Source organism: Rhea pennata, chromosome 1 (assembly GCF_028389875.1).
Source record: "Rhea pennata isolate bPtePen1 chromosome 1, bPtePen1.pri, whole genome shotgun sequence".
NCBI lineage: Eukaryota > Metazoa > Chordata > Aves > Rheiformes > Rheidae > Rhea > Rhea pennata.
The window spans coordinates 138,191,028-138,204,869 of NC_084663.1; the positions used below are offsets into that span (position 1 = coordinate 138,191,028).

The following is a 13,842-nucleotide window of genomic DNA, read 5'->3' on the forward strand; positions in this document are numbered from 1 at the left end:
TAGATGCAAGTGATGATTATGAACTTCTTAAATAGTATTTAGGATCCCCTTTACTTGGCCATAGGGAAAGAATTCGTTGCACAACTTGCTGGGAGGAGAATGCAATGATTTCTTTAAGCTATCTTAAAATCCACCTTAAAAATTTGCAATAGCTTAAGGGCTGCAGTGTTTCCAAGCTGCACTAAATTGCATACCAGCATGTGTGAACATATATGACTAGAAGGAAGGTGCTGAACTATTTCTGGCTATTTCTATTGCTGTATTTTCTATTGCTGTATCATCTGCACTAAAAATGCGCTTTACCTAAGGCATTACTCACACAAGTGAAATTCTCAGCTGGGGAGAGGTGAGAGGTTTCCAGTCCTGCTGTGCAGCTGAAGCCGTACAAAGAGATCAGAGTGGTGATGTCTGGTGTTTACTGTTTGGGTAAACTTCTGCTATCTTCCTTTTGCTGCAGAGTAGCATCCTACATCTAGGAAGCTCTATGCTTGAAAGGAGAGAGAAAGAACTGTGTGGGGTAAAAAGCGATTTGTCCCCTCTGGTGAACTTTCCACTGAACACTTTTGAGGCTGCCATCGTTTCCCATGCTGCCAGCATTCAGACCAAGATGTGAACCCACTTCCTCTATACTTGTCATTGCGTAGATGGGATTGACTCCAGAATAAATGCCAATTTCTCAAATGAAGAGTATGAAGTTGGAGAGGAGATTTTTTGGAACAGACTTTGAGGCATAAATTTGTTAGGGGAATCACTGGTAATGCCAGTAGACCTATGCAGATTCGCATGTGCTGAAGATTAAATGATCCTTTGTTTTCATTCCCCTGAAGCATTCTGAGGAAACATTAAATCTTCTATATAAAGAATGTGAAGCTATAAGAGTTGCAAGGATATCAAAAAATAAAGGTCAGAAAGCAGTCCGAATGCATACTTGTATAGATTTATGTACATGTGTGTAATATTATATCTACTACAATATTATAGATAACATTAAACCAGCTATTTATTGATTGCTTTGGGATTTGCAGGACTTGGTCAGTTTTGATTTTTTTCCTTGCCTGTTATCTTCTGAGGCTCAGTGATTGTTCTGGCTCCCATGAGAAGAAATATGTGATGGTGTGCCAAAGATCTTAATTTCTGCAAGAAGTTCTTGTCTCACTGAATAACATACAGGATTTGGCTTTTTGAAAATACATTCTACTACTAGCATGTATTTCAGCCAAAGAAGGATGTTCTCAAGGCTTTGTATCACTACAGTGAGGCAGACGTGCTTTTGCTGTATTAATATCCTTTAAATTTTACAAACATCTATCTCAACATCATGTACACATCGCATGTAGATTACATATAGAAAAGGCAGCTATTCATTCTTCTGACAGTGAAAATGTAAGAATAGGATGAACTAGTAATTTTCTTTCACATTAAATATTTATTTTTGCATATCAGCTGTTGAACAGGTGCTATCCTAATAAAAGGAATTGCAAGTGTTTCTTTATTGCTTATACCAGATTTTATGACAAGAACATAAATTTTAAATTTTCCTTTTATCGTGCACTTACAGAAAAATACTGCCACTTTGAAAGCTACAATACTACCAGCCTGTTTAAGCACTTGCCATAGTTTACTCAGGACCAGTGTATGTATTCACAGTAATTCTTTACTATACATCTAGGATACATGTATGCACACATGCTTGCATACATGCATAACACATTTATTGCCTTTCATGCTTAGATATTTTTATTTTAATGGCAATTTAATAAATTTGGTTTTCTAAGTGAAAAGTTCAAAAAGTGTTTTCTACAAAAGCACATTTAATCTGCAGGTGTTTTGTGGTAACTTAGTCTGTATTCTTCTATGCTTTTGCAAACACTCCCAGATTATTCCAAGCTCATATATACATGTTCTTTGTCAGGGCTGAGACAGTCTTGTTATAGTAGTCATTCAGTAGCAGCCTGAAGGCAGCAAATTGTTAGAGAATGTTGTTGGGAAAAAAATGCTGTTAGAACCTATTGGGGTGTCTTTTGGCCCTAATTCACTGAAACATGACAAGCTGCAGTCTTATCAATGACATAACACCTCAAGGAATTTTGGAATGTGGCACAAAACCAGCTCTTTTGCCCTGTTTGTTATTGATGCCTGAAATTTGCAGAGCAGCCTACAGTTATTTTTCCTCAGTCACTGTAGTTTGACCTCACTAAAATTTAGAAATTCACTGAAACAGCTTTAATTTATACCATGACCTCCACAGACCTAAAAAAGATGAAAAGTGAAGTTTAGTAGGACATCAGCTTTTTCACTCACTCCTGATAGATTCTCCTTTCGCCTTTCCTGAAAAATCATAAGGGCAACTGGATTAGGAAAGGATGGGATATGACTTGAGCAGGAGGTAATATATGGCACACTAAAATGTTGTCTGCTCCCTTTATTCTAACAGATAATGATTTATTCTTTCTGTATACATGAGGAGAATTCTCCAGTATTCTATTGGCACAAAGCAACCTTAGTAAATTGGAATTTTTCATACATTCATTTTTAAATGTAGTTTTACATTTAACTATTTTAACTCAGACATTATGTTAACACTTCAGAAATACCATGTTTTATTCTGAAAGTACTGAGCTAAGGTGAGCAATGGTCTTTAGCATTATCATACTTTAATTTCTTTGTTAATAAAGTGAATGTAAATAGTAACCAATATTATTGATCATAAGTTAATACTGAAGAGAAACAGATACATGTAAAGACCATATTGTGCTGAAGATGAGTTCTCAAATAATTTCAGGAAGAGGTGGGTGGTATTTTAACAGGTCAACAAATGTTTCCCTGGCAAATGTGACTACTTTCTAGATCTACTGTAAAAAAAAAAAAAAAAAGAAAAAAAAAAAAAGAAAAAGAAAGAAAAAAAGTTTGCTTTCTTGATTTTTTTTTTAACCATAGCATCAGCAGGTCCTGCTGTATTACTGCTGGATGTTTGTCTTTTTTCCAAGGAGGTTGGCAAAATAATTGTTTTCAATATTAACTGCAGTGTTCTGGTTGTCCTATGCGTGCAGAAGGAGTGCTAATCCATGTACAGGAAGGAGCTATATACAGGTACTTTGCTACGAGAAGAGCTTCACATAGCAGTGTACACTTCAAAGTGTCTTTTTAAAGACAAGTGATCTCTTCAAACTATGGAGGTGTGTTGCTTCTTATGAGGAACCATTTGCACTTCTGGTTCATGGGGATCTCTCTTAACCTGTTTTTTTGGTATTATTATCAGAATGCTTCTCTATATTGCTTTCCCTGTTTAAAGCCAAAGGGCATCCATAACACTGGCACCTCCAATGATGAAAAGTCAGGAGTCAGCCCTCAGTCAGCCAGGAGCTTATTTCAGGGCCACCAAATCATCAAGATAAATAACGATGTTTTAAAAACTGATGAACTGCACATCTTATGTGCTCCTTAGGAAACCTATTTCTGGGGCTTTAATTATAAGGATGTCATTAAGAGACTCTCTCTCATTCAGCTCTATTGGCACTTGACATATTAAAATTTATCTAGTTCAGCTTTATTTTTCATTTCTCATGTCTCTTTACTGCTGAAGATCTTTAGACAAACCTCTGAGCAGCTGAAGGCATTAATACTACCTACAGAGTAAAATACCATGCTTAAAACAATAGGCAAAAAAGACCCTAATTCTGTGGGGTTAGTAGAAGTCTTTCCATGAACTATATTAGGATCAGGATTTCATTTATTGCATTGCTTCCTGTATAATGCACACCTAATTGTATGCGCTAGGAGATTTAAACTTCCAAAGTTACTGAAGTATCTTTACCTGTTTTAAATAACGTTTGTCGTTTGGCAATCATTTTTTCTTTGATGTCTGTTCTTAAAATTACTTCATGTGAGTAAAAAAAACTTTCTCATTGCAATGATAATTTTGGTAATAGTATAAATTTCTGCCAGTAAGTCTATATTTTTGCAAGTATGAAATTAGATACTTTAAGCTCCTTTTGTTCTTGCTGCGTCTGGAGGCTGTCTGTGTGGCTTTCATTTTAAGGAGTGTGTTGAATATGGTATACAACAATGTGTATGTGTACACATTGCATGTGTATTGAGTTTCTGCTTAATCTTCCAGTTTATTGTACCTACGGATTCTCTACCGCTCTTAGGAAATTGAATTACTAAATACAAAACATTAAGGCAAAGGCTAGTGAGTTTGAAATATTTTGTAGCTGGATTAGCAACATACCATGGACTTAAAGCACCAACCTACAAGAAAAAGAAGTGTAGTCAATAAAAGAATAATCACTGGATTGCCCAGAAAATGCAGCCTGTTTTCAGTACCTCTTAATGTTTTCATTCTTCAGTCACAGATGCAGTATATTTTGACTTATTGGCAGCTTCCAAAGAAAATAAGGAAATGTCATTTACTGATTTCTATCAGTTTGCTCAGCTTTGATTACCTGGAAAGATAAGCTCTTATTCCAAGAAGTTTACAGTCTAAGATCAGATTTTGGCGCCCTTGCTCATACTGAATAGCATTAAAGTCAGGAATAAGTTACTGTTCATTTAGATCACATAGATCACAAACGATCCTCGATTAAGATATTAAGATAGTGGTGTTTATGTAGAACCATGATGGTGATTCAAACATCTTTCTAGGAGTCAGTGATGAAGATGTTTTTTCTGCTGGTTTCATGTTAACCAGTCTTTTTTAGTTAGTATCATAAAAAAGCCTTTGTTTAAAAAAAAAAAGAAAATGAAGAAAGCTTTAAGAAGGCAAATGAATGAAATAAGCCTTTTAGCACATGAAGGAGCAGGATGGGTTTTACGTGAAAGGAGAACATGGAAGAAAGCCCCATTACCCAAACTGTTATGTGAAATAAACCCCAAAGGCTAGCAGGTTTTCACTGGAATGCCAATAGCTGAGCAACGATTAGTCTGCTTCTTTAAAATGTTGTCTCTTGCCAACCCCAAATCCCATTCTCCCATTTCCAGGGCAGCATTCAGACTGCAGGATAAGTGGATGATGAGGTATACAGTTGTGGTGTGGAATGGGTTCAAACAACATGAGTGAGATTTTGATCTTCTGGGACTTCTGTGATACTGACAGTGAAGAGGAGGAAAGATAAACTGTTCTTCATTTGTAGAAAATGCTTTCATCTTTTCTGTGCTATATGGCTATGGCTGAAGAGAGAGTAGGGGAGTTATCTTTCTGCTTCTATCAAACTGCCAGGTCTTTAATTTTGACCATATGTGCCGTGCAATTATGGCAACTGAAGGATAGCTATAAATGAATTAGTCATTGGCAAACTGAGCTTTATTTCAAGTACGATCAGCATCACAGAAGACACAGAAGAGTGAATTTTGTGATAGGGTTGGTGCATTTTTTAAATACCCAGATTTGGCAGAATAAAAGGAAGTGTTTAGTGCAAAGAGGCAGTGCATCGTAATCACTAAGCATAACTCTGGAGCAGACGCCTTGCTGGGCCATTCGAACCTTGCCTCTGTTTTCTGAACTTTCCTGTTTTAGTGTGGTTCATACTGGAGTTACGGATAGCTTTCCTCTCCCTGTCACTGCTGCCCACCCTCTAATTGTCACTAAGTATGGATGCTTCAGGAGTGCTTGGTTCCCAAGGCTGCTAATGAGCCCTGAGCTCTCCTCGCCCTTAATGAACCAAGATTTGTTTGTGTGGATTCTTCTTGGTCCCTCTTTTCTCCTGGTAAAGGAAGGAGGCAAGAGTTCACACAACTGAACAATGACTTTACAGTGGAAAGACCATGCAGCTGTGCCATCTGAAGCTGTCCTCAGTTATGAGCAACAGAGCTTAAATAGATTGTACTGTGAAGAGGCACAGCTCTGTGAGTGCGAAGCATAGCTTTTGCTTCTGCTTCACTGACCTGTCTGCTTGCAGCAGTGGCGGGCCCTTGATGGGAGCTTAGGCAGGGAGAGCTGCGCGGGGCGACTCTTTCAAAATCACTCTCTGTAACGCTGGATGCAGGAAGGGAAACAAAATGAAGTTAAAGTTGATCTCTGACAGAGGTGTACTGCTGTGCTCCCTTGAAAATCCCATACCCCCCTCTAAAAGTCATTGATTCCTAATCCACTTCAGGTGATTAATATGGCCATTAAAGCAAATAGCAGTTTGTAACGTTTAGCAATAGGGGGTACTCACACAAAAGGATATGTCTTAAGGAGAACAAAAAGAAACAAAGCAAATCACATTTTTCACGAAATTATTCTCCAGATACTCCTCTTGTGTCATAGATTAGAATAATTAGAAATTTGGGCTAAACTATTGCTTTTCTCTCTAAATTTGGATAATTTACGTTATCGATCTTCCTCTAGGCATTTCAGTTAGGACTCCACATGAACCTCCCGCTGTATGTATCTTACAGCAATTTATGTGCATATATGTATCTATAAATACAGGCACACAAGCTTGTGAAAGATACAAGTATATAAATATACTACACATATCTATACAGGTCACATGTTTGCCTACAAACATTATTCCCTGTACGTGTTCAGATACATATTTACACAGGAAAAAACGATGTGTACTCTAATTGCTGCACTGTTGCTATCATATTAAACGAAAACTTCAACCTGAGAAAGTAACTCTCTGCATTGTATTAGCAATAAGAGATTTATTGTTATCAGTTATAACACTCTGGACTAATCATCCCACTGCTGCTGTTCAAAACTTAAGTTAAAAAAAAAAAAGTTTTGTTCCTAGATTAGCAAAGCCAAAAGCAGCATCTGCAGGAAAAACCTGATTTTGCTGTAATAGGCTGTTTGAAGGTGATAATTTTCTTTTTTAATAATGCACAGCCACCAGAAACATCTGCTGTTTCCCTCAATCTCATGAGAGAGAAAGAGAGAGAGATTTTTAATAAAGAGTTTTTGTTTTGCATTCTTAAGCGAAAAGAGAGGAAGAAAAACAGTACAGTTTTAAATACCTTGATGTGAACATATGCAGATTCGAAACTTTGGTTGCTCTCCCGCCTGGCGTGGTGGGTTGATAGCACCGTGAGCAGTGGCGAAAGCTGACAACCCCCCATGGCTGACCCCTCATGTTCTCCCTTGCCTAATCGAATTTTACGTGTGTTTCCAGATAGCTGATCAGCTTCCCTGGATTTCGCTGACGCCACAGGAAAGCTTTGCCTGAAGATGGAAACACTGGAGTCGGAACTGACCTGCCCTATCTGTCTGGAGCTGTTTGAAGACCCACTGCTGCTGCCTTGCGCTCACAGCCTCTGCTTCAACTGCGCGCACCGCATCCTCGTCTCCCACTGCGCCACCAACGAGTCGGTGGAGTCAATCACCGCCTTCCAGTGCCCGACCTGCCGCTATGTCATCACCCTCAGCCAGCGCGGTCTAGACGGGCTCAAGCGCAACGTCACCCTGCAGAACATCATCGACAGATTTCAGAAGGCGTCGGTGAGCGGGCCCAATTCCCCCAGCGAGACCCGCCGGGAGCGGGCGTTCGACAGCAACAGCATGTCGTCCTGCGAGAAGGTCCTCTGCCAGTTCTGCGACCAGGACCCTGCCCAGGAGGCAGTGAAAACCTGTGTTACCTGTGAGGTGTCCTACTGTGAGGAGTGCTTGAAAGCCACTCACCCCAACAAGAAGCCCTTTACAGGCCACCGTTTAATCGAGCCTATTCCGGACTCGCACATCAGAGGATTAATGTGTTTGGAGCACGAGGATGAGAAAGTTAACATGTACTGCGTGACTGATGACCAGCTAATCTGTGCCTTGTGTAAACTGGTTGGACGACACCGTGATCATCAGGTGGCAGCTTTAAGCGAGCGCTATGACAAGCTAAAGGTTAGTGCTACCTATCAGCCTTTGTAGCCGAGCCAAATGTAGTTGGGAACGAAAGTATCCTTGAGCTGCATGACACATTTCCTCGTTTGGGCAGGGGGTGGTAAAGGTAGGTGCGCGGTCTCTGCTCATATGAAATGCACATATGCATCTGTACGTACGTTCGCTTGTCACTACCAGAAAGGTGTCGAATTTTGCCTTAAAGATACCTCAGCTGTGTTTTGAGGAACGTCCAGCACACAGCTGTTGCTGAGGTGAATTTGCTATCTGCCTAATGCTTTATTCACGGCAGCCGGCAAGGTTTTAGTGGCAACTGCGCATACCCAGGCGCTGATTGAAATGTCAGGCATTCTTCGCGTATGCTCTGCTGCTGAATATTTTTCATTCGCTTGCTCTCATCGTGAAAAGCCCCTTACATCTCTGCTAACAGGAGGTGCTTTGATATGTGCTGGCTTCGGGGCTTCCAGCTGCCTGGCCGGCCAGGGAGGCTGAACGCCGGCTCTGCTCTTCGGCGCTGCCTCTCGCCCATGCTCTCCGAAGACGCGGACCTGGAAACAAAACTGAAATTGTCTGGGAGCGTCTCGTGACATTCCCATGGTTATGTGGCCGCTTCCCCAGCGAAAAGGCATCTGGGCGGCCCTGGCCGCCTGCGCTCCCCCGCAGAGCTCCCTCGGCACGGCGGCAGCGTGAAGCCAGGGGACAGACAGACGTGCTCTGGCTGCTCCCCGGTGTCCTCCGGGGTTGTTTTCACAAAGCTGCAGCTGAGGCAGAGATAGCCAAGCTCAACCCTCCGACATATCTGAGTCCTAGTTCCTTTAGCTCCCGGATTTAGAGGCTGCTGCAGAGGAAAGGAAGGAAGGAAGACACCCCCAGCCTCCCTTCCCCCATTCCCTCAGGGCATGTAACTCTTGTGTGTGTGCATGTGCATTTGTGTGTGTTTTTTAAAGGCAGACTGCAGCTGGGAGATCACAAATGTGGAGGTGCAAAGATTTTCTGCCAGCCTTTTCAGGCATAATTTCACGGATGTAAAAAGAAACTGAATTAATAGGTAAAATTAACTAGAAGATTATTTAAAAACGCCTTCATGTCTATGATAGCTTTATGTGAGCGCAGGTATGCTGTGCATGCTGCCTGGCCTTTGTGCCTCTATGCACGTGCAAACATTAAAACAATGAAAGATACTTCCGTACCTGGACCCCTCAGCTTCCTTGGCTCTCTTAAAGGCTTTCTTATCTAGCAAGAAGGAGTAGTTATTTTTACTTTCTGTGTTTGCTGAATAGGTTTGTTCTTTTAAAAAGTCACTGATAAAATGGGACATGTATGAAAAATGTGAGTAGAAGGTGCGTGGATTTACTGTGCTTCTCAGTAATCCAACAGGTTTATATGCTTTACAAGTGTAATTATTTAGTAAGCTAATAATGACTGAACAATTGTATTTTTATCAGCTTTATATCAGTAGGAGTGCACTACTTAACATGAAATGCCTTCAAATGTCAATGTATATTTTTGAGGATGTCAAAGTAACTATTAAATAAACATATCTTAGTGATGATGTACTTAGACATGGCAAGTCTCAAAAGGGGACTTTAAAGGCATGTTTCTGCTCTTGAGATTTTTGATTTAATGTTGTAAATAGTGAGGAAAATAAATGTAGGTATTTTTGTGTGACCTATGGCTTTGTTGTGCAAAGATACCGAAGCAAACTGTGAATGGGCATCTGAGACAGGCAAGCAAAACTCACATTACATGTTACCTACCCAGTTTAGTTAACTTAGCTAGAAACCTATCAGGATGCTTTTCCTCGGCCTTCTTTAAGAGTTATTCCAATACTAATTGAGTGGTTAGGGTCAAATGACTGTTGCCTCATAGTGACAATTCCTAGCATTTTTATAGTATCGGTTCAACTTTTGTGAGACCTGGACTTCCTCTGGACCTGAACAACATGGAAATAGTTTGTTCAGCTAATTACCTGCCTACACGAAATCCAGTTACTGTTATTCTTTGTCATGAGGCAGCCCACTGCGCTTTGCTAATCCCAGCTATGACACTGGTCATGCCAGTTACATCGCCAGTCGTGACACATTTATCCTCTGAGTCCAGGAGTAGGAAGCTAGACATCACTCCTGTCCAGCCTGAGAGTCCATTCTCTCTTCAAAAGAAGGTAATCTGAAAACTACGTCCTTCCTTTCCTCTCTGCCCCGATACCTCAGAAGTTCATGCCATTTTACATATCAAAATCTGAGAATGAGATTTTCAGATCAGTGCATTGGCACGACTATATAGCAGTAAAGGAGTGATGTCTCTTTGCAACAGTATTTTCAAGCCTCCTTCCTCATAAGCAGTAATAACTTCTCGAGTCACTGGTTATGAGGCTGATGTCTCATAACGTAGCTCTTGGGTTGCGGATCACAGACAGTCTTTGTTAAGATACAGGTAATGTTTAGATGTCATTAGCAGAGTCAGTGTTTGGCTGGATCAGGAAATTCCCCATGGAAAAAAGAAAACAGGTTGTTGCTTACTATATTGCTGCTATGGGTTATTAAAATGGGGTTTGTTTGGTTGATAGTTGGGTTATGCAAGTCTTTTGAAAACAGTTTCCAACAAAATTAACATATGGCAGACAATAGTATAGTGGACTCATTCATAAATGAGTAGTTAATTGTATCTTTGAAAAGCAAAACCAAAAACTCCTCTAATGACATTTTCTTTTGATCTCGTGCTTTTCTTTTTAAAACAACAAATTGTTGATGCTAACAACAGCAACTGGTGTAGCTCTGGTTATCAAGCTATGCTAATTACTAATTATCTCTCAGCAGTGTTACTAATTATTTAAACAATATCTCACCCTTCATTAAGCATAGGACAAAAGATGCCATTACAATCTAGCTCTTTTTGTGGCAAAAATGAAACCCTTTAATTGGGAGTTCTGTGCACTTGTCCAACAGAGGTGTCTATGCTAAACTGGGTTTAACAGTCGATGTAATAGCAATTGTGGACATCTGAAAATGAGAAGGTGTTTTCCTTTGGCAGCTCTGGCTCCAGCCCTGAGAGGTGCTCTTCTTTCTGGATTTTTACTGGTGGCAGAGTGGGTTGAAGGTACTTGCGTTCTTCCAGGAGCAGCCCTTTCTTTGTTTCATTATGGGATCACGTGATAAGCCTTTGCACTTCTGGTTATTTTCGTATTTATACGTGGGGCTTCTTTGAGTAGGTCACAAACACATGCATATTAAAAACAGAAAAACCATAAACCACAACCAAAAAAGAGAACAGGAAGTATTCTGGTAATACACTGCACGAGAATTAATGCAAAGTGGTGATCAAAACTGTGGTGTAAACTAGAAAAAACTTTTAGCTGCATAAACAATGTGTTTGCACCTAAAGGAAGGTGCAAATGCCTGTGTTTGTTCCACCATATTACCTCAAAGAAAATGTTTATGGCTAATTATTCTTCATATTTATCCGTTGCTTTTTGTCTCATTGCAACAGAATGAAAAACACATTTATAATGGACACTCATTTTTTCAGAGAACATTAATAAAAATTGCTATTGTCCTGTAGATACAAGCAAGAAAATGGTAAGATAAAAGATACTTTAGATCACGAGAGAATCATTTTGTGAGAACTTATAAGGTGCGAACGGAAAGATAATGTTCATTTAATGTTAACAAAAAGGCCAAGGAGAGCTGTGACGGAAGAGGAAGATACGCAGTAAGTCATATTTTCGACTGGCGTAAAGCCAGCGTAGCTCCACCGAAACCGGTGGCTTTACTCTCCTTCACACTTACAGAGCATATGGCCGCTAGCATTTGTACATCGCCAAAAAGTAATTTTGTCGTGCTTTCCATCTTACCTAGTGAAGAGCGATCTTCTGTTGACCCAGACGGCTCGCTCGAGGTCAGCGGCGGCTCTCTGTGATTTTGTCTGACTCTTGCCGGTGCCGACGTGTCCTGGTCAGGTTGAGAAGGCAAATCCGTTCTGGGAATGGTGGGAGGGAGTCCGCGAACAAAAGGGAGCTTCTTGCTCGCGTGGGTTGGGTTTTGGCTTGGTTGCAGAGCTTACACCAAGCCAACGCTGCATTGACTCAGGGTGCAAGGATTCAGTTCGCTGCAGCCCATCAATTCAAATGCTCACAATTTTTTTTTTTTTTTTTTTTTTTTTTGGTGGGAAGCAGCCGTAAACCTTCTACAGCTAGGGAGAACTACCTTCAATTTATAAAATTTATAAAAATGACTTTTACCATTTAAAGGTAGGAGACTTTCTGTCAATAACATGACTTTTACAAAAGGAGCACAAAAATATGTCTGCCTCTCTGTTGTGTTTATTACGAGTTAAAAACTTTTTGTACGTAAATGTCTTCGTAGACTGGCATACAGTGTGTGTTGACTTTTTCCAACTTTTTTTTGCAGTCTTCTGTAGTGGCAGCTTGACCATTAATTGCTATCCTGTGTTACAATCAGAATTTAACATTTGTAAACCTATATTTGTACAAATGACTGGATTGAAAATCCGGGAGTATTCGTTTATGGACTTACATATAAATATATTGTGCCCATATGTGTAAATATATTTCTGTCTACATTTTTTCATTTTATGTGCATATTTATAATTCTCATTTATACAAAGGCAATACCACCTAAGTTTTTATGTATGTCTATGCAGACTTGTTTGTGTGTCATAGAAATACAAACAATTTCTAGCAGTATTTAAGTTCATGAATGTCTATAATTTGTGACTTGGAAAAATACACATATGAATTTATATTTTAAATAAATATGTACAGTGTCATATATATGACCGTATGTCACTAGTATAAAGTATATTTGATCACATGAATTGATTATTAATAACATGGGGGGATTTTTGGTATCAATTTTTAATACCCCATGAATATAGTTTTTTAGTTGTAGAAATTTTTCATGTCTGTACCTGTAGTTTCCCTTTAACTTTTTGCTAACTTCATGTTTAATGGGAGCTATTTACACTAAAAAATAATCCAAATTATTTGTAAAGATGTAGTGTATCTGTCAGACTAAAATGTGGTATTAAACATTTAGATTCATGGCACTTTTCCTTGCATAATATTTAACAGTTTTGAAGTATAGAAGGTTATCTTCTTTAATGTCGGTAATGCAGGTTTAACAGATAGTTAAACTACTATATCCAACTTGACAAAATGTGGAACTCATGGTGGATTTTTTTTCCCCTCCCTGCCTATTCTTTCAAAGTAGGATCAAAAAGATTGAATGAATTTGGTAAATATACAAATTATCTACCCTGAATACGTTTTTGAGGTTTCTGTCAGGTTCTTACTAGATTAGATACTGCTTGAAATGCAATTATATGTTCTGTTTTTTTTTAATGAAATGAAAATGATGAATAGTTGCATCTATTATTATGGAATATTATCTGGTATTACTTAGAAATATATGCAGAAATATAATTGGCCTGCTCTTTCTTACTATTTGCAGCCCTCCCTGCCTTCTTCCCCCCTTCTCTCCTGCCAGTATTAAATTGTTGGGTGGAAGAGGAAGAGGATAGATGTAGGAATGGGCTGTTTTATTACAAAAGTTTCGGTCTCAGCTTGAATTAGACTTATTTTATTATGACAGTATATAACTGTTAAGACAGACTTTAGAACATGTCCTCTTTATTCTCTGTTATCTCAAGTGACTTATGTTTCTTTCATCTGGTAGTTCTTTGGTGAAGATTAGATGAATTGTATACAATGTCAATGCAGTAATGATAATATTAGTCTTTTTTGGTAAATTTTACAGTGTGTTATCCTAGTTTGAAGTTGCTTGTGTTCCTGACTGCAGACTGTGAGCTTAATAATAGTTACAGAAAAAGTTCTGCGAGATGATTGTTTTTTTTTATCTACAGAAGATCCCTTAAATAATGTAAACTCTAAGTTTTCAAAACTTGCTTTCACAAATTTAACAATTCAAAAGACTTTCAAAAATGCTGTTTGTATAATTCTTAATTTCTTCCATAGTTAGTGCAAATTATCATGTTGAGGACATAACTGGGAA

The 13,842-nt window shown here is 39.0% G+C and overlaps 1 protein-coding gene across 8 annotated transcripts in view; it reads left to right on the top strand.

Annotated features, from left to right (window-relative positions):
- MID1 (midline 1) overlaps window positions 1-13,842 on the top strand; it is a 246,430-nt gene that overhangs the window by 136,076 nt on the left and 96,512 nt on the right. For all 8 annotated transcript variants that reach the window (XR_009961365.1, XM_062601165.1, XM_062601173.1 and 5 more), the window contains exon 2: window positions 7,101-7,816. Coding sequence is in view for 7 of the 8 variants with exons in the window: in XM_062601165.1 (XP_062457149.1) it covers window positions 7,157-7,816 (660 nt within the window). In the remaining variant the exon portion in view is untranslated. The remainder of the gene's footprint in view (window positions 1-7,100; window positions 7,817-13,842) is intronic.